General features: G+C 39.6%; 1 protein-coding gene and 1 long non-coding RNA gene across 2 annotated transcripts; both read right to left on the reverse strand.

Annotated features, from left to right (window-relative positions):
* Positions 1-1,331: 1,331 nt before the first annotated feature.
* ANKMY2 (ankyrin repeat and MYND domain containing 2) lies at positions 1,332-26,250 on the reverse strand. Its single transcript, XM_074836741.1, has 10 exons — positions 26,054-26,250; positions 21,984-22,048; positions 13,732-13,870; positions 11,839-11,937; positions 9,550-9,710; positions 8,201-8,415; positions 6,923-7,058; positions 4,968-5,096; positions 4,409-4,553; positions 1,332-2,188 (listed from the first exon to the last, which is right to left on the reverse strand). Exons 1-10 carry the CDS (start codon positions 26,118-26,120, stop codon positions 1,977-1,979), a joined length of 1,368 nt encoding a protein of 455 aa, XP_074692842.1. The 5' UTR covers positions 26,121-26,250; the 3' UTR covers positions 1,332-1,976.
* Positions 17,410-21,977, reverse strand: LOC141928468 (uncharacterized). The gene is made up of 2 exons (XR_012624770.1): positions 21,725-21,977; positions 17,410-18,048 (listed from the first exon to the last, which is right to left on the reverse strand). It is a non-coding gene; the product is annotated as an uncharacterized LOC141928468 (long non-coding RNA).
* Positions 26,251-26,518: the final 268 nt, after the last annotated feature.

Consider the following 26,518-nt stretch of genomic DNA (forward strand, 5'->3'; position numbering starts at 1 on the left):
CAACAGGAGAGCTGTCACCAGCTCAAGCTGAGGAGGGCAAGAGGTAGCTCTGGAGCGCTGGTGCACACCAGGACCCAAACTTGGGTTCCAATTCCTCTCCTCCAAGACTCTTGGCAAAGAGAGGAAAGTGTGGCAGCCTCTGCCTTTTCAAGTTAGAATGAGAACAAATGCAATCTCTGTCCACGATCCCACACTTCACACCCATTTCCAATGTTCATACTTTCTCCTATTGCTTGGGCTTTTCTTCTTTACCAAGAAAAAGCGTTGGCTGGGAGAATGAGAGCAGGATTTGTGCTGTGGATTTTACCCCACTTCTAAAATTCCTGAATCATTTGCCCTAAATAATTTTCAGAGAAACCTTTCAGAGAAAGAGCAACACATCCCCGTGAGCCCCAAATGCTACGTGTAGAACAGGGAACCAGCAGTACTTCCACATTCCCAGATCCAAGAGTGGACAGTGAACCACATCAGGACTTCATACCGAAGCTCCAGGCATGCACCTCTTGCATGCAAGTTGTCATGAAATTAAACTTGCACAGCCCAGCTAGAGGAGGCCCATGCAGGTCAAATAAGAATGGCACCATATGTCCCAACAGGCATTAACAGATGCAGTAGACAGAATTGCCACACAGCTCCCTTCTTTTAAAAAACTTCCCTTTATTCCTCACAATTTACTAATCCTTGAAATTAAAACACAGGTACATTCCCTGCACAGGTGCATTTATGTATCCTCACTCTTACAGTTTCCAGAATATTAAACCAAAAACTTTCAATATATTAAATAGTAAAAAATTAATAGCATTTCCTTTTTCCTCTGTTTTGAGGCTGGTCCTTATTCCTCTAAGTTGAAGGATATTGCCATGTTCAAAAACATGTTACTCATCCAACAATTAGAGAATCTCAACTTTTGCCATCCTTATGCAGCAAAGGATATTTTTGGTTGTGGCATTCCCATTCATTTCAAGAGACACAGTCATAAATCTGAGTGAAAACAGCATAGTTAAGGGAAGCTATTTTCTAGATATGGTATTTAATTGAAAGCCTAAACAAAATTCCAATTGTATCAATGCACACATGACTTTTCCCATCTGATTCACTGTGACCAGGTTCAGCATGAACAATATTAAGCATCTTTCATGTTTATGAAATGATTCATAAGCAACATCCCAGTGTGCTCTAAGGCATCTTTACCTGAACACTGAGATTTGGAAACCATTATTCTGGTCAGTCAAGATATTTTAAGTCATTCTGGTTTTCCCTTCATTAGCCTTTGATAAACCTGGAATATTTTTGACCAAACCAATAGTGAAATAATTCTGTTGAAACACACATTTCACAGTCAGCTTGAGACAGCAGTATCATTTAATAAAATTGCCACAAAATAGACACTATTGTGCACTCACTAGTTAAAAATATTTACAGTAATGTCATGAAAAGTTGAGAATTCAGATGAGTATCTTCAGAAACTTAACTGCTACTGGATTCCTTCAGATAAAGCTTCATAAAGTAGTGTAAAAAAGCAATTTAACAGTTGGCTTCCCAATGTTGTTAACTACAGTTCTGTGTACTTGCAGAAAAAATATTTAAATTACAATTAGCATAAATTTTAGGTTCTGAAAACATGAATAATCCAAATCAAATGCTTTTTATTTTTCACTAAGTGGTTGGTTAACCACAGATACTCATAGATTTTTACTATGCTTACTGTTGGTATACATACAGATGGATCTATGCCACTCTAGTTCTTATCAGAGAGTAAATACCTATTTTGACAATCTACAACAGAACCTGAAGTATTTCTAGACAAAATTAGCCAGTATTTCATCTCATGATGAACAGACTCATGCTGTCTTTCAAAGGGAGTCTTGCATAAGCCATGCTGTAAGAACTCAAGACATGGTCAGCATAAAAAATTCTTTAGGACTCTTGAGGTACAGGGATGTAGCCAGAACTCTTAGTCCCTTCCTACCCTCTTCTTACTCCTCAGAATCTTGAATTTTTTGACGAGCAATGTCAGCTATGCCAGTCTCACTTTCAGGGTGCAGGGCTAGTGCCTCCATCTCTTTGGTAAATTCAGGTTCTTCCATTTGGTCAGTAGCATGATTTGGATCCACTTCTTTGGTGGCATCTGGACCAGGATCTGACTGTTCTTCACTTGTAGAACTACCCTCTACTAGTTGCACTTCATCTAAATGAAAGAGAAATCGCATCATAAGTAAACATCAAACCCATCTGCAAGCAAACATTTTTATTATTGAAGAATAATAAACACTAGGAAACTGTGTCAATTACAAAAGTGATTAATTTAACCAAGGTTTTTCAAAAAAGACCTAAGACACTAGAGATCTGCCTCAGTTGGTGTAATGTTACTCTGAAACTAACCCTACACAAAGGTCTCATTAATTTATCTTCCATTTTGCCATACTTCTTTTTAATATGTAGAGGAGCAGAGTAGGACACTACAGTTATTTTAACCTTCAATTCAAACATGCTTTATTGACACTTCTTACAGTTAGCTTTTCAAAGAATGGCTGCAGGCTGGTTAAACATAGAGTACAGGTGGGTTTTGTTCTGCTTTAAAAAAAAAAAAAAAAGAAGAGGAATTACATAGGAATCATTTTTGCATATGACAGACTGAAGAAATTATTTGCTAATGAACAGCTGACCACAATGCACTTTGGTTGAAGTGAGTCATCCTGAAATTTATAATCTGACTGCAAGGAAAGGAATCAGCTACTGCACCTGTACTTTTCAAGCAATGTTTTTAGAGAAAAAAATTGTTAAATAACTTTCTGCCCTGATTCTGCTAAGTAGGGGTTGTGTGCCAGCAGTCTGAAAAGAAAGAGGGGAAAGCCTAACTGGGGGCCCAGGCACCTTCAGAAGTAGTTAATCTTGGTTTCTTCTTCTCTGTTATGTTTGACAGCCAGCTAAAACCACTGTCACAGCTAGCCACAACACTGCCAAGGCCCTGCCCAGGTCTCATGTAGCTATGGAGCTAACTGCCTTAAGCACAGGCTGAAGCACAGACTTGCCCTTGTACAGTGGAAACTCAAACTTGTGGGTTTCCTTGTAGTTGCAGCTATAGGATTTTTTTTTCCCTTTTTTTCCCCTCCCGATGTATAGGATTTGTAAGGGGTATTACTACTTTTTTGAAATAAAACTGTGGTTGATATGAAGAGCTTTGATACACCACCATTCACAAGGTGGCTTGAAGCTAGGATGAATTCACTGCCTTGCTCACAATGCATACGCTGGTAAGGTCTGTAGTGTGTTGGCCACGTATCTGAAGAAGTTAATGAAGATGAACAGGTAGATAGTGCAGTAGTAACATGTCAAAAAATGTTAGCTTCCCTTTTTAGGAAGGGAGGGAGAAGAGCCATCCACCAAGACCCTGTCTCTCCCTCCAAAGGGGAGAGCACCTGGCCACTGACTTGCTCAGTTAATATGAACCTGCAAGTGTGTGTTTGTCACCAGCGTGAGGCATCACACTGCTCACAGCTCATTATGTTTTGCTGTACTGGTATGCAATATATTCAGGGATTTCTAGTATCCTTGCCTCCAACTTCCACAGCCATCTTGATCCCATGCAACAGCAACTCTTGTTGTAACAGGATCATCACAGGAAGCTGTTGAAAACTTCAATAATTACTAATTTATTACTAATTTATATCCTCCTATAGTCTTTAGAGTCCAGCTGAAGTGAAGAATACTACCATTATAAGACAAGTGTGATTGATCCAGTGCACTTCTACAATGCTTAAAAGAAGGAAAGGGGAATCTAATAAATTGTGGAAGAGATTTCACCACCAGTTTTCCAACTATTTCACTTACAGAAACATTGTATCAGAGTACTTGCAGGGGAGAGGTGATACAGTGTTTTTTCTGTTATCATGTATTAATTATTTGCTTATTGAAGGGAGAAAAACATCATTAACAGTTTAAAGACTAACTCTTCCTTCAGGTGCAAAATACACAGCACAATTAACTTGATACTGTGATTATGAAGAAGAAAGTATTACAGGAGAGTTAACATCTACATTAACCTTTGCAACTGGAAGGAGAGGGCTGCTTTCTTATTATCCAACTTGTCCTAACACCTCTAACGAAAGAGTGGCATGAAACTCCTGCATGATTTTGATTACAGATTTGGATTTTGAAAGAGTGCAGTGTATACAGAATGCTTTAGCTGTAAAAACCTGTGTGAGTCTAGCATTGAAAACCACATTTTAGAAAGTACACAGCATTTGTAAATTGAAAGACTTGAAATTCCAACAAATGCAGGTTTGCTGTTACAACAAAGATTTTTCTTTCAACCTCAGCTGTTACAGATTTTGAGACCCATTACTATTGTTCCTTGTGGTGCAGTTAATGCAGCATTAGTTTCAGCAAGCAAACTATAGATCCTAACCTTTCTTTTGCTTTCTTTCTTCTTGTTTCCTTTTTTCTTTGGCAGCTTCTAGTTCTTGTTTCTCATGAATTTCCTTCAGGGTCTTGCAGACTTTTTTGTGGGTAAACCAGTGTATTTTCTGACAGTTCTGGTCGCAGTACATCACCTGAAAGTTACCAGAGCTATCAATTCATCTTCACGTACTAAAAAATATACAATATTCTTCCGTTTCTTAGTCTACCAAGTTAAATCTCTCTCTATGTATAGTACTTAAAGGTATTTTTAAGCAATCTGTAAGGTCATACGGAGTGATTTTAACCTATATAAAAATCTATAAAGAAGAGTTTGTTAACTCTGAACATACAGAAATTTTACTCTTTCTTTATTGTTAAACATACACACTTGGAAATCCAGGTACTTGTGAATTTCAGGCATCTCTCCCAGAAGTAGACAGCTTGCACATTTTCAGTGTAGGCACACATACCATTCCTCCTAAGTTCATGGAGTAAATAGTGAAGCATTCAAAATCCTCAGTGGCACTAGTTTTTGTGATTTATTATCACTGTTTATGGATTCTTACCATTTTACATACTGAACATCTTTTGTCTGCTCCCTTTCCTCCACAAGTTGTACAGAATTCAGCATCCACAAAACCCACTTGGCCAGTAATAGCTTGTGTAAGTACAGAAAAAGCTGTAGGATCAGAACCCTGAAAGGTAGGACAAGAGGTGGTAATGAGATTAGAAAAAACACATAATGAAGAGGGACACGCAAGAGAAAAACAAACCAAGCAATGCAAGCTTCCAGCCAGCCAGTTGCAGTCTCACTGAAGATGCCATAGCAGCAAGAACGTAAAACTAAATCATAGAACTTCAACTAACATGCACAACTTAACATTTATACGGTTAGATAAATTTTTGTTTATAAAGTCAACTTAGTCCTTAGCTTCTGTAGAAGGGAGGATAAAAATTACCATTTTTTTACTCTGTAAATTATTACTAATACTACTAATGAACTCAGTGTTCTTCACACACTGTCACCCGCTTGTAGATCATACGCAGCGGGTTTTTGCAGATTAGTTTCTGTGCTGGCACACAGAAAGATATTTTACTTGTCACTGATATACTATTGTGCTCAGCGTACTCAGATGCTACAGACCAAATGGTCAGAACTCAAAATCTTCAAAACAATTATTTGCATATTATTATTTAGATATTATTTGCAGTACCTTTCCCATGCAGTACAAGCAGTAAGATTTAGTCTATTTTACTGGCAACCATAAATTAAGACTATTCTTTTGGACAATGATGTAAATATTAGAGGAAAAAAATGCCAAATTGATTCAGCTCTAAGTAAATCCTTAAACCATTAGACTACCATGGAATATGCACCATCATAACTAATACGACAATGCTGAGGTGCCCAGGTTGAATCCAAGTAATTGTGCATGTCAAAGGCTTCCAGACAAATAAAAATTTATAGCATCTCCTCCTTTCTAGTTCTGCATAATGGACAGAAATCCAATGTAACCAACTGTATTTCTTTAAAGGCAGAAAAGACTGCAAGGTCTTAGAAGAAAAAAGGGACAGGAAAGAACATGTTTACTCTAAAGCACATCTTAATGCATCATGATGGCTTATGTTTTCACACTGTGTTTATTTTTTTGGCTTAGGCAAACAGTAGGGATTGCATTAAGCCTCAGGACATTTTAGTAGACTTGAAGCTACTTAAGATGGAGGCTATTTTTAATTCACTCAGCATAATCCAAACACGTCACAAAATTGTTCCACTTCCCCAGTGCATAGAACATCTAGCTCTCAGAGAACAGAAAGAGCATTCTTAAAAAAGAATAGAAACTCTTGTGTAAGATTTATTATGAAGTAATTGACAGTACTATAATGAAGAGTGTGTTAGCAAAGGCATATGAGGAAAACTGAAGTTAGATTTTTTTACTTGTAATTTTGATTTCCTAATTCAGATATACATTTTGCTCTGCATTGCATCATCTTGCCTCTCTCTGTGATAAAAGGAGCTTCACAGAATGTTTCTTCTTTTTCTACCATCATATATTACCAACTTTTTGTGTACACTAGAAATAAAGAATGTATTAAATCTAGGAAATGGTTTGATCTTAAGTTGAATTTAGACATTGTGAAAAAAGAGTGCAAAATGAGTTTCATCTGTGTCTGAATCTACAAATTGTAAAAGCGAATTGGCAAAGAAAAACTGACTAGACATCCCAGAAAAGGAAAAGAAAGCTCTGAGACAAGAAACAAATTGTTTCAGGTTTCTTTAAAAGCTGAGGCATTTAGGCATTCATTCTGGGCATGGAAAAAAACTACTAGTTGAAGTATTTTAGAGCATTTTCCTGCAATATGTAAAATAAAATTCCAGTTTGCCAGAGAGTTCAGGGGCATCAAAAACCTTTGCTTAGTATAATACATTGTAGAAGCTGAGGAACAGAAAGATGGCTTAGTTTAAACTGATTTTACTATGCAAGTTGCTTAGCATATTTTCTTGATAGGAAAAACTTACTATTTCAACAGGAGCAATACTTCTCACGAGCTGCTGGAGCAATGTAGCTTCACAGTAAGGAAACTTTCGGATACTTTCTCGAATTAGCTTCTCTTGATATACAGGGAAACCATCTTTATCTCTCCCTTTCAAGAGACTAAATTTTTAAAAAATGAAGTCAAATAAGAAATTCACATAGTAAATGTTCAAGAACAAATCCACAGCATGCTGTACTCTGTCCTCTTTCAAATTATAGAGAACAATTATAATTCAAAAGAATTTGGCAACTTCATACATAAAAGTGTTTAAAATGCAAATGAAATTATTTTTATTGTAATGCACGATCATTATGCAATATAAAATAACTAAATGTGTGCTCTGAAACCACTACTTACTAATTCAACCACACAGAGAAAAATAATCATGTACAGGTAGACTAGTATCTACATCTGACTAAAGCAGCAAAAGTGCTTTGTTGTGTTTAAAAATGAGTATTGTAAAAATAAACACAGAAGAACGCACAATACTTTAAAATAAAAATTCTGCTTTACTTACGTTTAATAATGTGCTGTAGTCCTGATGCCTCTATAATTATCTGGATGGCTGCTACTTTTTTATATGGATCACTGATAAACTATTTGATTTCATTATGTGAAAGATGACTTCATCATTTATTTTCAGCATCACGTAGCAATCCACAGAGGTCTATGGGGAATGTGATCCTTCTAAAAGCCACGACACTTTGATACTTAAGATCAGGCAGCCAGTTTTGTGACTCTGAGTGGGTTCTGAGGATCTGTCTAAGTGATTCAAGAGTCCAAGTCTTATCCAGAGCCAGTGGGATTTGCAGTTCTCAGTTGCTTAACTGTTTTTGAAAAAATATCTCACCCTGTATGACTGCTGGAGAGCAAAATAACAGGAGAAATGTTCCCAGATGATCCATATCGGACACTGAGAAATTCTTTTTTTCAAGCCTATCACTCCCCTTTTCTCCACCACATGTTGCTCTCTGCTGCTTCACAGCGTCTGTGTGACTGCCAAGATCTAACCAGTTCCAGCAGGGAGCTGAAACTGCAGGAATGTTTCTTTTGTACCCTAGAAAAGGACAATGCCACTTCAGACAGGAAAAAAGGAGTCAGTGTCACCCTAAAGTGGCTGCAGCTGGGATTATTTCAAAATTTACTTGGCATAGCCTTTATCCAAGACAATCCAATCTATTATTACAGTTGTCTTTTTCTGATATCTGATATGTATGATATTCATACATATGCCTTCAGACCTCTCTGTAGAAATACATACCTTTTGATAAATCCATCTAGTTTATCCTCTCGCTCTTTTAAAAATGTAATACATTTCTGGAAGATGCAACTGATGTAGTGCATTTTCATAGCAAGTACTTCATTCATATCTTTCTGCTTCATACATTTCTCACAAATTAGATCCAGAACCCTATAACATTTCTGCAGTGCTTCTACTTCGGCCAACAGAGGGTTCTCTTTTACCAGCAACACAATCTATGAGAAAGATTGAAGAAGATGTAATCCAATTAGGAACTAATATTTTTAAACTTGTGCATTAACATTAAAGGTTATACAGTTCATTATAGCTAAATTTCAGTGGTGTTTCTAATACTCCTCTACTTCCATCTTATACAGTCTTCCTCTTCTTTTTTCAGTAATTATTTAGTATTATTATTTAGTATACTGTAATTCACAGTTCCCATACAAGAAACATTTAAAATTAGGACTGGTAATAAAAATAATAAGGATTTTTTTTCAGAATAAGAACCTGAAGAATCAAAAGAAAGAGTTACAGAAACTACCATACACTGTCCTAAAATCTCTTTCCTTTTGAACACCTAAAATAAACTGGACTTGTATGATTTAAGCAGTTTCACAGAACACATCAACCTCACATAATCTTGGAGTACTTCAGTAAAGCACTGAACTAACCATTTTAAGAGGCAACCGTATACTCTACTCACTAAATTAGCTGCCACTGGTGTATCACTGTTTGTACGTACTGCAGATACCTGGCTGGCAACTGTTGACAAATTACTGACTTTGAATGGCAAGCCCAAGGAACTTGCCTTTGAATTTAGGTGTATTAATTTATCTGAACTACACTGGAACAGCAAACCATAAAAGATATTATTTTCAGCAAATATACTGGGAAGTGAAAATAAATGTCTCTTGCACATACTTTCAGAAACAGCAGCAGCAGTAGACGTTACTATGGTGAACTATGATGAAGGTAGGAAGATACATGCTGAGACAAGCATTGAGAAAACAATGAGATTTTGTTAAGATAGGAAATGGTTTTATGTTTCCACTTCAAGTGGGGCTAGCAAAAAGAGAAAGCCAAAACAGAAAGCTATTTATGGTTATTGATGTAAACAAATGAGAATCTCTCCACTTAAAGGTGTTACTTCGAGATTCTGGTGTATATAAACACTGGAAGAGCTTCATTTTTTAGTCATGTCTAAATGTTGAGCCTGATTCTTTCTCATTTTCAGAAGCATCTGAATTAGTGGATAATGCTTTTGATCTCAGTTGGACTCTCAGAAGAGCTGAATGCTTCCTGATATAAAGAAACATGTGTCAACAACACACAACTTACAACAACATACAATTTACATATTACTCCACCTTAACAGGATGCATGTTAGTAGTAGTAATAATTTTATGCAGAGGCCCAGCTAATTTTACTGGCAGTTTTGGTTCTTTATCTAAGCCTTGTGGTTTAGTATAGTAGTCCAGCCTTTCACGCGGGAAGAAGTTGTTGATGATGGTCACACAGTCATGTTGACCTAAAGGCACATAAGAAAAAAAATCACCAATTAAATTAAATAATAACCAGAAAAAAGAAGACCTAAAACCAAATCTAATATAAGCAATACAGGTGAGAATTACCCACACAAGAGCTTAACATGATCTGCTTCACACTGATAACAGACAACTCCTGCCATTCTTTTGTGTGTAACTTTTATGTTCAGCAAGTGTAACTTACTGACTCCCAACAGGGAATGACTTCATGAAATTTCATTTTGAGAACCCTGTCCCCTTCCCACATCCTTCCTCCCTGGTAAGGCAAAACTAAGAGAACATGTATTTGTTCACAAAGTTAGATTATACTAGTAGCCTCAAACTGGTGTTAAAATTTTTCAAGAGAAATTCTTTGCACTTTGTACTTTCAAAAATTAGTGACATTTGCATTGAGACTTGTAAGTTTTCAGACCTGAAACAGATAGCAGTGTACTAACCTAAAGTGGGAGAAGTTATAAGAACAGAACATGCTTAAAATTTACCAAGAAAAAAGGACTGTGATGAAAGTAACAAGGTGAGCGAAGTTACACCCCCTTCTTGTTTTCTACATCTGACAACATGATGGATTACTTGGCTAAAGGGAAAGTAAAATTTAGCTTCTCTAGTTCAGGACTACATTCTTTACATTGACTGATTTATCTTGGCACTAATCCTATTAATCAGTGGAAGAAGACACAGCCAACCAAATTCCAGCACTTAAAACCTTCCACTGTTTTAGAAGAGATTGTTCTAAGCTAATAGAACACAGCGTAAGACAAATGACAGGGTAAGAAGTATCTTCACTTCCCACACACAGACAGATGAATTAATGTTGATTGGACAGAGAATAAAAAAGAACAGGAATGGATTCCAATGTTCAGACTTTTACAGAGTAGCGTATCTCAGTATGCCTGAAAATATTTATTCTATCTTGGTGACATGATGAGACTTTAACAAGAATTCACCAAAATGATGTTGGAGATAACATTCCTTATTCACTAATAACTCAATTCAGCATCACATTGGAAAAGACTCTCCAAATCCAAAGTATCATTAATGGGAGTGGACTTCTCTGACGTATTAAGTGAATCGTTAAAAGTTTTGCTGCTTGAATCTCAAGTGAGCAATGTCAATCTTTTCCTCTTTACAAGACCAGAATGAGATATGATTCAAACTGAAACCACACCAACTCACTATTCAAGGAAGTAAATCTAAATGGCAAGGTGGGCTCTTGAATCCAGAACACCTAATGGACTTGCAAGGGAGTTCTCAGACATTTAAACAATATGGGAAGGTTGTGTTGAAATGAAAATACAGGTCCTCATTTTTGGTTGTTGGGAAGGTCATCTGGACACCAATAACTGAGTCATTAAAATGACTCCACTTTTTCTGGTAGTATTTTATCACACGTCCTTGCTAAAAATAGAGAAAAAGTGCTATATGTGGGAATGTTAATTCAGGAATCTCCCAGCACTGTCAAGATGGGCAAAGAAGTGAAAAAGGTTTAGAAAAAAAAGACAAGAAGAAACAATGTAACAACAGAAAACAGCCTGGTTCCATGTTTTGCCCAGGATCTCACAGCATACTGGAGTGACAAATTTTTCATCTTGTTCTAGTCAAGCTCAGGTCAGTAAGTGTTGACCCACCTCAGAACAGGTTCTGAGACTTCTCCCTCTCCCAAATGCAGATGGAGAAGGGCAGGAGGTGACTCAGCCACTAGCACACAGCATGCTCGTGGGAAAGCTCCGATGAGAGTTCCTGACTCCTAATGCTATGGTCGTTCCTTCCCACAAAGGAAGCTTCAGTCACGTGCTTCCTACCGCAGAAACACCTACCTGCACTTCAGATGTTACCAGCCTCCTATTACTATTTGAAAAGTGATAACATTGCAAAAACTTGCACACCTAAAGAACAGCAGCATCTATTTTTACAGATATCACTTGTGCTTTTATGAAACAAAGCATGGGAATAGAACACAAATTGACTGATACAGGATGAGATATGGAAAAAAGGCAGAACAACTGCATCAGTTCAGATCAGGTCATTAAATAATGTTTCACCAATAAAAAGCATCAGAATCTAACATTTTACTTCTTTAGGAATTTAGGAAATGATAATAGACTTTCACCTTACCTACAAAAGCAGCCATCTGAGCTGCTGTCCTTCCCACAGAGTTGACAACATCAGTCTCTGCTCCAGCCTCTAACATCATCCAAGTGATTTCTTTGTTTCCTGAATTTGGGGGGAAGATATGGAGAATGAGAGAGAACAAACCAGAACTTGTAATTCTTTATGCGTGTAGAAAAACAAGGAGTGAATTTCTTAAAGATCAGGAGTAACACTGAGGGAAATGAATGTTCTTAATGTCATTATTTTAAGAATGGATTAAGAGAAAGGCACAGTGCTGCCTTCTTATTTATGGTTCCAGAGGGTCAAATCAAACTAAAAACTACATTTAAGCAGAGTATAACTCTGCTCTCTGTAATGCACATTCAGCTCCCTGCGGAGCTTATGGGAGTCATACACATATAACTGTGCTAGAGCTTGGTCCCTCTGCATAGCAGTATAGAAGCAAGTTCTACTAATCTAGTTTGACAGTTCAACTACAACATTTGCTATTCTAAGAAGAAAAACAAATCCGGTACTATTATGTAGCAGGAGCAAAGAGAACAGATTGTTCCTTTCTCCACAGCGGGAACTGGGTGTTCAGACTGGGCTAAACACCAAGTAAAATGAAGCTAAAATTTGATGGGAAGATTAGATGACTTAATTGGTGCCCTTCAGAGACTAATAAGGACACTTGTCACCACTTGTGCTGATTCTGCTTTCAAAGGTATTCTTATTTTATCAGTTATTCTGCATATGTTAAGTACAAAAAAGTGAATATGAAGGGGGTGGTGGATGGGAAGTTTCTGACTTAAAAGGCATTAAGTCAGTAGTGCTCATGTACCTTTTGCACTCACAGGTAACAGACCTTGAAGTCAACATTCGGAAGCATTCAAACCCAGTTGTGAAAAATGGTAAAATCCAGCATTTTCCATAAGGCTGCAGTCATTTAACAACTTCTAAGAGTTTGTTCCCATCTATCTGCTGCAGCTCTGATATTGCTCAATGCCACAGAATGCTGGAATTTCCCAAATCTTTTTACCAAAGTTTTATCAGAAAACCAATCTGATGATCCAGTTAAGGTTCATATATACACATATGCCTTTCTTCTTTTTATGATGAAAGAAGGCAGAGTTTAAACTCTACCTGCTAAGAAATCTTACTTCCCTAGAATCTCCTTTTTGGGAAGATATAAGTGGCCTAGTAAAGAAGATACTTAAAATAACCTAATATTCCCAAATCTAATCTTTTTCCCAGAAAGAACAAAGTTTTTTATGTAGTGTCTTTTTCTGACTCAAGGAAATAATTATTCCTTTCATCAGGGAAAAAGAATAGCAAGAGGAAAGCTGCAAACCAACACCTGAGACAGGAGAAGATACACACAGCTATAACCACTCCCATGAAAAAAAGATAATGTAAGAGGAGAGGGAAAATTGATGGGAGAAAACATGTTTTTAAAACTTATTAAATACATTTTTGAAAGCCCACAAGATAATTGCAAAAATAATGCAGGAGAAAGGCAAAATTTGAAAAATACTGACAAGCCTCAAATATTACTAGAAGCTACTGGTTTGTAGCCTAAAAAAGGCAGTTTGGTGCAGTATCTTTTCCAGTGTAATATTATAGTATACATAGTATAATTAAACAGAGTGTATCCCACTGCACAGGAAAACTGTCACAGGAGACTGAATTTTGAGATTTGTAACAAACAGTAGTAGAGATAGACTATATGCCTCAAAAGATCCCAGCCTGAACAGCAGCTCTCCTATTCCAGTGTCCTGGTGATACTCCTGGTCTTGACATATTTGCATGGTTCACATGAATAATAATAAAAATATGTCAACATTTTCCTTTAATTTATGACAAATTGTACCCATCAATGTCATAAAAATCAGTGATCCAAGTTTAGTAAGAAGTTACCTGAAAGTCCAGCAAACATCAAGGCAGTATATCCGTGCTCATGTTCATTGCAGTTAACATCAGCTCCATGTCGCAAGAGCAACCTGCACATGTCTACTTTCCCTTTGTACGCTGCATGCATTAGAGGGGTCATGCCATGCTAACAGAAGAAAGAGGAAGGAAGTAGCATACAAAAAAGAATTAGTTGTATCTCTTGATCTTCATACCACTGACGATTTTTACTTGTACATACATATTCAGTATAACTACTAAAGCCTCACATAATATTTAAGTTAGCAATAACAAAAAAGCTCACAAAATCATAATGAAAAAATATAGTAACCGTCATGCAGTAGATTTTCCATTTCCATGTCACTTTTCTGAGTATGCTGTGTTGTATATTTGAAAACACACCAGCTGAATAAATGAAAAGCATTTATCACCAATTTGTGATTGGTCTTTTGTATAAGACATTAGTGTTAAGGACAACTAATGCTTCTGCTAGAGGAAAGCTTGTTTTAGAAAATTTGTAAGGTTCCGGAGTTCTTTCTTGTCTCCTCTTCATTACATGAAAAGCAACAAGAAAATTAGGAATAGGCTCTTGTTCTTTTTGGCATTACAAAGATTTGTAGTTTCTGAAACACATCCTGCTCATTTTCAGTCATGATTACTGGTAATTGTGCTATCCTCCTCTGTCCCATTTTGGTCTTGTGTCTCTGATCTTACATCAGCCAGAGCTCTGAAAGCCCTTGTAAAGATACACAGCTCTAAGCAGATTTTAACAACCACACAGTCTCAAGCCTTGCCTTTTGATAAACTGCACCAGTGCAAAAAGGATTTAGCTTCAGCAAGGGAGGCACTGCGTTTTTATTAGATTTGTACTGGTGTAATTATAAATGCAAACTGGGCAAACCCTAGGGGAAATTTTCAGAACTAGGGTGAATTGTTAGTGCAGGCTCTCACCCTCTCAAAGGGCAGGGAGAAGCACATTTCTGTATGAGAAAACTGCATGACATTCCAGTTTTAGAATTTGATACAGTTTTTCCAATATGCTGTTTATTTTCACTTAACATCAAGTCAGGATTCATGTTAGCAGCCAAGACATAGCAGTTGCCCAAGAACATTCTCCAGCACTGAATACAAGGCAGTTTGTCCCTGAAGGAAATAAAAATGGCATTTTCTTCCTTTTTTTGCAGGTTAAGGCTGTGTGCATGAATCCACTCATGTACACCGTTACTGCATCTGTGTCAATGCATGGAAATGTGATACTCTGAAATAATGATTTGTCAGTTTGAGCCTTAATATATTTCTTGTTTCAATTTATGACAGAATAAAACCCAACTGAGTTACATATATCAATATAACTTTTCTAAAGGTGAGGGAAATTGGGAAAGTTAAAATTATAATAACAATTTTTAAGTATTACATTTTCATTATTCCCCATCCTAACTGAAAACAATAAAAAATGATTGCTTGATGCATTATATTTTAGTAGCCCAAAATATTTTGGTAAGCTGCAATATAAACTGCCATTAAAGAAACAAAAGACCTGAAGAGATGACTTCACAAACATGAAACAAGTTTGTGATTACTTCTGCTACGTTTCATTTGTGTTCCTATAAAGGTTAAGTGAAGGCTTTCTCTTCTAATATATCAAATATGTTATGTTTTTGTTATGATGTTATGTTATGTTACGTTACGTTATGTTATGTTACGTTGACAGCAATTTTTATGGGCCAATCCCAGTCTGGAGCCATAGTATAGATTTGCCTCCTTTAGCAGTGCAGAAAAGTATGCTGTAAGGGGATATGAACATGGTAAGGTTTTTGACTGGAGAAGGAACTTTAAGAAAAGAATGACTAAGTTTGGTTATATCTTGAATGCCAGTTGTTTCAGTTAAGAAAAATCTGTCTAAAGGTTATAGGACAGAGGAAAGGGTTGGTGGGGTTTTTTGGTTTTTTTCTTGTCATCCCCTCCTCCTGGGAAAATTTATTTAAAAGCCTTTGATTAAATTTTGAAAGTGTCAGGCTGTGATGTGGATCAAAAAAACATATCAAGCACAAAACATGTGGGCAGTCATTTGAAAATTGGATTTAAAGTCACACTAATATCAGGCTTTCACATTCACAGCAAAAAAAAAAAAAAAGGGACAGGCTAGACACAAGTTTATCTGCAAAAGCTTGGTATCCTGTATTATGTTCCTGTGCAGAAACTGAAGTGACTGCAAACACTCTTCTCAAAGACAGGTTCAGCAACAGTCTGTTTTCTGACAGTTGACATTTGGATTGACAATACAACATACGTAAAAGACCATACTAGCAGACAGTTTATTAAACATACAGATGAAACAAATTATTTGTTGTTCCAGTACGGAACACAGGATGAAGAATCCATTTTCTAGCAGCTACTATGTAACATTCTTCTGACCAAAACCCCAGTCTTTTAACGTCATTCCTTAGGACAAAAATGAATCTTTCCCAGTTTCTTGTTTACTTTACAGGGATGTTACATGGGTTACAGGGAGAAAAATTAACATCTCCCATCTTCTGCAGGGCTCTAAGTATTCCTTGTATGTCTGACTGTACAAGGGGAATAGAGTTTGCAGTGCCTCTAGAAATTGCTTGGCACCTCCCCTGACCAGGTTCTTCTGCTCATCAACCACCAAGGACTCCATGGCACAACGGGGCTATGCCTCATGGCACAGCCAGCCCAGCCATTACACACTGACCCGCCCAGTTCCTGATGCTCAAAATATACCAGAAGCAGACTGAGTGATGGGATTCCAAGGGTTATGTTGACCTAATGCTGCCATGGTGGGAAAGCCAATTGAAGAAAAAAAAACAACTACAGGGTCAGTGGGCTGAATTGGCTAACAAGGGAAGAAAAGGTCGCATGGGGAGGCAGGAGGGGCAGATAAGTACCAGAACCAGGGAGGGGTTGGACTCCACTACCAGAAGTGGGGGAAGAAGCAAGCAGGTCAGTCTACCTCTCTTCAGCACCAGGGAGAGGTGTGCGTCCACAGGATGAATAAAAACATTTATAAAGTTAATAAACTGGAAAAGCAGCCTTCTGCGTTCTAGAAACTAAGGGAGAAGTTTTCAGCAACACTGTTTCTCAACCTTCGTTGACCAGAGGAATTGGGCAGTGGGGGGTGGCCAGGGAACAAGAGTTGGAACAAACAAATACACAGACCATCTCGCATCCCAGTGAGCTATGCATATTTGGCAGAAAAACTGACTAGGTCATGTTTAAACACTCGTGCTGACTGTGTAAGAACACAGACATGATGCATGTATATTTTTAAAAGCCACTGTATTGTGGATAACACGCTGATGATTCACTACTGAAGTAGCCACATAGACTTGTGTTCCTCAAGAGAAAAGAGGAGTCCAAGTGGTCCCAACATTCCCAGTGTTTTACACTTCTCATGCTCACTTCACCCTTCTTCTCAACCGTGGAAACTTGGCCAAGATATGGCACATGTAGGCTGGATTGCACTGGAGCAGCTCTCTCAGCAGGTATTAGGGTACGCGGTGACATTGAATGTGTGAATACTAGCTACCTAAATATAGCAGGAAAGGGAAAGGGCTGTGAAAACCCTAGCTGAAAAACTGCTGTAGACACTTGTATGCTGACAATGTTAAAGCATCCACGTCTCCCTTTCCCAGCTCATTTTGCAATGAAAAACTGAGCCCCACATTAAGATGGAAAGAATGCCTCATTTTATTCTTTATATTCAGGCAACTATACCAATTCTATTTATTCAGAAAATTACAAACATAGACTGTATGTTTGGTTTTTATTTGAGACAATATTTGGGAAGTTACTGAAAAGGAATCAAATGATGCAAAAAGAGCAGGTGCCACAAGGAACACAGAAATACTAGTTGATGTATGTCTTCAAAATAAATTCCACTAAATAAAAAGGAAGAGCACTCCTGAAATCAGACCAACTCATTAGGAGTGGTTCAGATAGGTATCTGGAATTGGATTGCAAAAAAGTCTCTGACTTTTAACAGAAATCATACTGAATGCTGCTAGTCTAGAAATACATGAATTGAATTTTCATTGGATGAAAGCCTTTAGAAATTTCACCCTTAAAACTTTTGAATAAGATTGCCCTTACCTATCTTAAACTTATTACAAGCAGGATTTGGAAGGTAGTCAACAGATACATGCACAAATAATTTTAGCTATAGCTAATTATGAACTAATTAGAATATGAAATATTGTTCAGTGTTGATCATAGCTATAGTTCTCCTCCTTTACAGTCATCCTACTGCGCCGTTGGTTCCACATATGTAACACATTAGTTTCCTCTGATGATCTTTCTGTTCATCTGCAGTGACGAAAAGTTAAAGTCTACATCAGTCAGCGACCTGAATTGAAACCAGATAATTCTTAATAGATGCTGAGTTTTCTTTGGGTTGTGTATTTTGAAATACTATGTAAAAAACATCAAAAGACTGAACTCCTTTTCCTCAATAAAGGCCAAGGATCTGGGCACTTTCTGCTAGCATAGGAAGTTCATGCTGGAATAGCAAAATAGATTAACTGAAGAACCCTTCACAGAACATAATCAGCATGAGTAAAGCTACATATACCTCATACACTAATGAGCAGGCTGCTGCTGTAATTCCCAGAAAGTAATCAGTTCTGTAATTAGCATATACAAGTGGACTGTTTCTAAAAGATGTATTTTATTACAGAAGTGAACAGCTGAATTACCAAACTAGAGGAAAAAAGTAATGCTGCTAATGACAAATGATAATTCTGTATATAAGACCACCATGAATGACCTTAAAGATATTTTAAATACAGAAAAACTGTGAAGGCTTTTCAGGTCAAGCCTCTCTGCTTGATCTGCAGAAAATACGGGATTGTAGTACTACAGCACTCCTTTGCAACCTTAACTACCAACACAACTGGAGGAAATTTCCAGCTAGAAAAGCCACATGCTTCCTCTAAACTGCCTTTCCTTAATAATCTGAAAGAACTTGGCCACACCCTGCCAAGGGATGGAGTTAAAGTCAGCAAATTGCCAACATGAAGTCACAACACTATTTAGAAGCTCTGTACTCACAGGGGAAATAAAATTCCTGAGGCAGCGTGCATTTCAATGAAATAATTTGTGTTTATTTTGCATCCGTTTCCATTGCCCATCTATTTGTCCTGATATTTTGGGATACCTGAGCTTAAGCGCCCCTTAAATTTTAAAGTTTCCAGAGTCAAAGTATTAATGACAAGGTTTGTGGAAGAGCTGTGCATTTCTTTGCTTTCATAAAGACAATGATTAAGCCTAAATACCTTTCCCCTTTCTTCAACTACCTAAATCCTCAAAGAAACAACAACAACAAAACTGGTCAGAAAGGATGCTGGGAAAAAACAGGACCGTATCTACTGGATATCTACAACCTTCTGGAAGATGGGCATCTGTGAAACTAATTTGAATAAAGGGGTCTTACTCTGCTTTCAAGTGACCTATTACTCCCAATGGAACACTGCAGACAGTAGGAGGTGAAGGGTGAGTGAGTCCTGGCACATAGGCAGGAAAAGCAAATAGACTTAGAGGAGCAATTTTTTATTTTTTAAATACGTGTAACAACAGCAGAAGCAATGCTGAAATACTGTGTCCAGCTCATGCCTAGCATTTTTGAAGGAAGAAGCTGAAACAACTGGAAAGGATTTGGAAAAGAGTCACGATTATAGCTCAGTTGCTGAAGAAACATAACTTTAGGCAAGATATTTTAAAAAGTCAGTGCATTTAGAAGATGTTAAAATGTGACTTGGTCCTTGTCTAAAGGTACGTGGAGGAAAGATTGCTTATTGTCAGTAGTTTTTAATCTAGAAGAAAGCAGATCTAAGCAGTTAGAATATATGGTAAAACCAAAAATTAAAGGGTCATCTTAAGTGTTTATTTTTTAAAATCAGGAAGTGCAATATATAACAGCCTGCTTCTGGATGCTGTGGATTCTCCAGCCTGTGGAAATTATTAAATTGTGACTGCATGTTTGTTGTACCACAAATAGAAGAGAGAATTACGTTAAACCTGTGCTCACTCTGTGGATTCTCTCATGTAAAAAGGACTTTAAGGAAGGAAATGAGTTCTTAGTTCCCAAGTGAATTGTGCTCCCATTTCAATATCTAAGCATTTTCAATTTTCAGGGCTGTTTCCTCATTTCTTAACATCAACAAAGTAAGTAACAGTAGTAATATGAGTAATAATGTGAATTTCAGGATAAACAGCTAAGGCAGCAGAGGAAAAACGTAAGACCTGATGCATTCAAAGCAGACTCCAGTTGTGGCAGCGTTGAATAACAGATGAAGCTAATGTTTAACTGGGGTTTCTCACGCTCTATTTATGTATAGATATTGGAATAACACATTAGAGGGAAAGTAGTTTATAATAGAAAAGTTCTAAAAGTTGATGTGAGATGACTGATAGATTAAGAATTCTAAACAAATCTGAACCCTTTCCTGTTCAATATGCATCATTACACACCACTCCTGGGGATAAAAAGGAGACTGCAAGAAGTCCAGTGCATGAACTTAGTTTTATGTGCCTCGGGTGTATTTAGTCAGATGTGAGCATCAGGCAAGTATTGTTAAAACTATTTATTCTTTAACAACAGCCTGAGGCATAACTCAGTTATGGTTTCTATTAATAAACCATATCCTCTCAACAGTAATTCTGCATGTTGCACTAATACTGCATCAAGGGTGCAGTCGTTCAGCAATTAAGCTGAGAGAAAAGCTTTTAAAGTCCACACAATAAAGCACACTTACAAACAAACTTACATTGTATCTTGGGTTCCTGAAGTTTGCTGTAAAGCTTAGTTTGACTAGCTTGTCAGAAGTGTGTTGAAATTCATACATTAGAAATTAAGGTTTAAATATTTAACTGTATTTAAGAATAATCAGAAAATGGATCTGTTGGCAGCACAAAAAAGGCGAACAATATTCCACAAAGATAACCAGTAGATGAAGTGATAATTTTCCTCCATTTAGCATTCATGAGACCTCATCTACCTGTCCAATTTTGGGCCTTTCAGAACAACAAAGACATGGATAAACTGCAGCAAGTTCAGTGGAGTACCACCAAGACATGGTGGGAACTTCAGCACTTGTGGGGTGAATAGAGGCTGCAGGAACTGGGCCTGTTCAGCCTGGAGAAGAGATGGCTTTGGTGGGACCCTACAGCAGCCTGCCAGTGCCTACAGGAAGATCACTGAGATGATGGAGCCAAACTCTTCGGTTCTGGTGGCAGAAGGGCAAGATTCAATGAGCCCAAGTTGAAGCAGAGGTTCAGACATAGGGGAAAAACATTTTCACCATAAGCACAGTAAGGCAGTGGAACAAGTTGCCCAGAAATACTGTGCAGTCTCCATCCTTGGAGGTTCACAAGGCCAGACAGGATAAAGCTCAGAGCAACCTCATCTGACCTCGGAGCTGAAGCTGCTTTGAGTGGGATGCCAAACTAGAGACTTTCTGAGGTCCCTTCTAGCCTGAATTTACCAGTGATCCTATGAAATGACAAATTTGGGAAAACACACAAACTGACATTTAAATGAAGAAATTACACATTGATCTAACATGTATGGTGGGCAATTACAATTTTGCTTCCACGTTACACTTCATATTAATGTTGCGCACTTCAGAAAAACATTGCAAAAAAAGAAGAGGAAACATATGAACGTCACACAAGCTTCCTTTCTCCACAAACTTCCTTCCATCTTCAGGTAGCACTTAAGGATTTTATCTTGCACATATCTATCACACCTGCCTCTGCAAAAGACACGTGTGTTTTCCACTTCTGACCTAGTCACTCATTTTCCCAGTATGTTTACGGTTCTGCAAAGATACGGCTTTGGGTAATGAGATGCAAGCACGAGATGGGGACAGGTATTCTTTATCCACACTGTCTGCTGCTATCTAAGCAGAGGGACTATGGTTTGGTGGAGGTGACAAGAAGCCAGGAAGCACCCCCACGTGTCTTGCTGCAGTGTACCTCTTACCTTACAGACACCAAAGGTCATGCTGAAACTTGAGAGAAAATACAAACAGTGTCATACTTTAAGTAACATTAAACTTTCTTAAAAAAAAAAAAGTAAGAGCTCTTCAAATGTTCATTATTCAGCTGCAGGCTGGAAATATCTTCAGAATAACTCTGATTTCCAGGAGTCTGTATAGCAATGTTATTTAACAACAAGAAGGCCTTCAGACCCAGTATTTTCCTTGCTAAACCAGCATAATGCTTGTACAGTTTCGCTGTACCTCATCCAAGCAATTGACACGGACATTCTTGCTGCCCAGTAGCCTTCCAGCCTCCTCGGTGTTTCCTTTAAGTAAAAAAAAAAAAAAAAAAAAAAAGACACAAAGAGAGAGAAACAGGGGTGAGAAAGGGAATAAATTGAGAATCAGGAGGAAAAAGGTCGGTTCCATTCCTGATTAGAATCAAAATCTTTGTAGATTAACCACTTGGGATATAGATTAACCACCAATAAATCAATCCCACTTAGCAAAGAGGCTTAGGAATGAACAGTGTTCTGTTCTAGAAGCTAAAAGCCAAGAAGTCACACTACAACCACAAGAGTAGTCTGAGAGCATGCACTAGAAGTAAACATTCATTTTTTGTGAAGTAACTGATCTACACACATATACAAGACACTAATATGTCTCTTCATAAACAGCACCGGAACAATTCTGAATGAATAGTGACACTGAGCATGTTAACACATTCTGCACTTTGACTTCTTTTGGAGCACCTTATGCCTAAAAGAGCTATCTAAATTCTCACAAAAGGAAATTATCCCATTTCAAATACTTTTCTGGTCTGAATGAAACGTTTTATTATCTACTCACATCTCCTTTCCTAGTTAAATTGGACATTTGTAACATTGCACCTCCCAGATTCACAAAAGTGGAAGGAATTTGTGTTTGGTGACAGAATAGTGGTGGAAAGGACCAAGCACTGAAGTAGCTTGATCACTGACATTTCTAAAAATAGCCAAATGCGTAAGGAGACTGAAGTCTGAAAAAAATCTGTGCAAGGAAAAATAGGCCATAACTTTTGTATTTTTCAATTTGCTACAAGAATCCTCTCAGCTAAGCCACAGATCTAAGAACCTGATTTAAAGCCCACTGAAGGACTATTCAGTATTGTCAGTGGAGCTTCAACAGGCATTCAAACAAATAGAAATAAATGAACATCCGAAGAGTCAAAGTTTGGGGAATTACATTTATTGCAAATTAACAGAAACTTCTGATCACTGATTCAATCACAAGCAAAGCTTTTTCGGCAGTCATATGCTTAATAAAAATAAGCATTACATTCCTCACTTTCATGACAGGCTTCGTGTTTATCTTCACTGTATCACAAGGAGGTGCTCTTCCAGAAAATTTTCAGCAAAGCAGCTCCTGCAACTTCAGTTTTGGCTCATTTTCTTTCAAAAAATACTACAAATAGTAGAAATAATTTATTTTCATAAAGTTTTTGGTGTGGTTTAACTATACTAAACAGTTTCTTTACCAATTTTTTTAAAAAAATAATTGTTTTAGGGGGAAAAAAGCCAGTCACCTGAGTCATCTCTCACACTTGATAAAGACCCAGTAAAATACACTGACTGACAGGGCACTGTCAACTAGCCTACTATATATATTTATATACACACATATATATTTTTTTAAAGATGTGAGAAGCTTCTTAGGACCTGGAGTAATTTTCAGAAGAACACCTCAGCAAAAGAACAAACATCAGAAAGACCAAGTCTTCAAGTGGTGATCTTCAAAGTAAATTTTAACGCAAATAAAGAAAAGCAAAGTTGCATTTACAAGTTCAGAGTTCCATATGACAAAACATCAAAGGAATTCCAAACAAGACACTAAACTGATGGAACTCAAGACTTCTAGAACTGGCTAGAACTTCAAGCTGGAGCCAGGCTGTTCATAGTGGTATGTGGTAGGAGGCCAAGAGGCAACAGGAAGAAGTTGAAAGAAAAAGAAGCTTCAGACTGGATATAAGAAAAAGCATTTTCACTATGAGCCCAGTAAGGCAGCAGAACAGGTTGCCCAGAGACACCGCGCTGTCTCCATCCTTAAAAGGTTTTCAAGGCCTGATAGGATAAAACCCTGAGCAATCTTGTTTGGCCTCACAGCTGACCTGTTTTGAGCAGGATGTTGATCTAGAGACCTCCTGAGGTCCTTTCCAACCTCAATTATCCCATGACCCTAATCATAAGCATCAGGTAAGTTAGATAGAAGGGTCTGCAAGATGAAGGAAGGCCTGAAACTCTGATTAAAGTGAGTCAATCAAACTGATTCTGGATCCACAACAAATTCACTGCTGACTGTCCTATGCTTGTGTCTCTGACATAGAGAAACATTTTAATATAATTGAGAGTAAAGCCCCAAAACTACGAAAAAAAATTTTCTGGGTTCAAATTGCTTCAAAATTACATAGACATGCATGGAGCACGTCAGGTGTTTTTAGTTTACCTCCAAGTAACAAACATTGTTCAAAATTTTCAAAACACCATTTGGAGTATAACTATTTAGATGGGGCTGTGAAATTCATGTTGCTGGACCATGAAACCCAACTGTTAAAACAAGTGTGACAGAAAGCCCCCGAGCAGTAAGCATATGCACCACAGGGACACCTCCCACTAGACCAGGTTGCTCAAAGCCCTGTCCAATGTGGCCTTGAACACTTCCAGGGAGGGGGCAGCCACAGCTTCTCTGGGCAAACTGTTCCACTGTCTCACCACCCCTCACAGTGAAGAATTTCTTCCTTATATCTAATCTAAATCTACCCTCTTTCAGTTTAAAACCATTGCCGCTCATCCTATCACTACACTCCCTGATAAAGAGTCCCTCCCCATCTTTCCTGTAGGCCCCCTTTAAGTACTGGAAAGCTGCTAGAAGGTCTCCCTGGAGCCTTCTCTTCTCCAGACTGAACAACCCCAACTCTCTCAGCCTGTCCTCCTAAGGGAGGTGCTCCAGCCCCCTGATCATCTTTGTGGCCTCCTCTGGACCTGCTCAAGCAGGTCCATGTCCTTCTTATGCTGGGGGACCCAGAGCTGAACACAGGACTCCAGGTGGGGCCTCATGAGAGTGGAGTAGAGATGGAGAATCACCTCCTTCAGCCTGCTGGCCATGCCTTTTTTGATGCAGCCCAGGATATGGTTGGCTTTCTGGACTGTGAACACCCACTGCTGGCTCACAGTCAGTTTTCCATCTGCTAATACCCCCAAGTCTTTCTCCACAGGGCTGCTCTCAATCCAATCATCACCTAGTTTGTATTGATATTGGGGATTGCCCCAACCCATGTGCAGGACCTTGCACTTGGCCTTGTTGAACTTCATGAGGTTCACACGGGCCCACCTCTCCAGCCTGTCCAGGTCCCTCTGGATGGCACATCCCTTCCCTCCAGCGTGTCGACCACACCACACAGCTTGGTGTTGTCAGCAAACTTGCTGAGGGTGCACTCAGTTCCACTGCCCATGTCACCAACAAAGGTGTTAATTAAAACAGTGTGAGGGATAAGACGTGCACAATACTCTGGACAAGCTCATGTTCTGTTAATTTAAGAGCATCCTGTCTGCAAGGACATCCTGGTCTGGCAACAGCATAGGCAGAGCTGTGACAGGCTGAAGAACTAGATTATGTCAAAGAAAACATTTTTTTGCAGAGCACATTGATACAAGACATTAGATAAAGTTATGTACATTACTAATTAGATAAATGTTAACGTACATTAGTGATATGAATACATATGAGAACAACGTCAGCTTTCCTTGGCGGAGTCAGACCCTCGCAGCTGGGCTTCCCCAGCCCCAAGTGCCCAGGGACGCGCACCCCTCCGCGCCTGGCAGGCGGCCCCCCGGGACGCCCCGGCCCGCCCCTCGCCTGGCCAGCGTGGGAGAGGAGCGGGCTCCCGCTTCCGGGGGAACGGCCGCTCGCTGTCCCGGGCGGGGAGCAGGGGTGGGGTCCCGAGGCGGGGCCGGAGGCAGACGGGCCCATACCGCGGCCCCCGAGCAGCCCCGCGGGCCCGAAGCCGAGGGGAGCCCGCGGCCCGCGCGAGGCGGCAGCACGGCCGGTAACTGACGCCGCCGGCGGCGGGTGCGAACGCGGCACAACCGGCGGGGCGACGGGGCGCCCGCCGGAGCTGCCGCACGGCGCGGCCCGGCCCGCGCTAGCAGCACAGGGGAGGGGAGGGGAGGGCGCGGCACCGCCCAGCCCCGCCAGCCCGCGACGAGGCGGTGAAAGGCGCCGGGGCCAGGCCCAGGCCCGCCGGGGCAGCACTACCGCCCGCCGCCGCGGAGGGGCGAGACCCGGGCCGGGCTCACCTGTGGCGATCACTCCCAGCAAGTCCTTCTCCTCCGGGCTCAGGTCGCCTCTCCTAGGGGGAGCCATCGCGGCCTCCCACCGGTAAGGCGGGCTCGGGACGGTGCCGCCCGGCGGGGCGAGCTCAACCCGGTAGCGGCAACAGCCCGGCCCGGGCCCGGCAGCACCCCCCACGCGCCCCCTCCCTGCGCGAGGCCGCCCCCACCCCCGTCCCGCCCCTCACAGCCGCTTCCGCCCGCAGCCCCGCCCGGCCGCGGGGTGAACCATTCCCGCCGAGGCTTGGGGGGGATCGGGTGCCGGCCGTCCCCCCTCCGCCGACTCTCCCGCTCGGCGCTGCCGGAGAGAAAGTGCCTGTCCCGCTCTTGTCCCTCGTTCTGAAGTTGAGAAACGGGTTTTGCTTTTCTTTCCCCCCCTTTCTGGCTTCGCTGCGGGTCCTCCTGCGCGCCCCCCCCGAGGAGGTGCCGGGA

This window comes from Strix aluco, chromosome 1 (genome assembly GCF_031877795.1).
Source record: "Strix aluco isolate bStrAlu1 chromosome 1, bStrAlu1.hap1, whole genome shotgun sequence".
In the NCBI taxonomy this organism is placed as follows: Eukaryota; Metazoa; Chordata; class Aves; order Strigiformes; family Strigidae; genus Strix; species Strix aluco.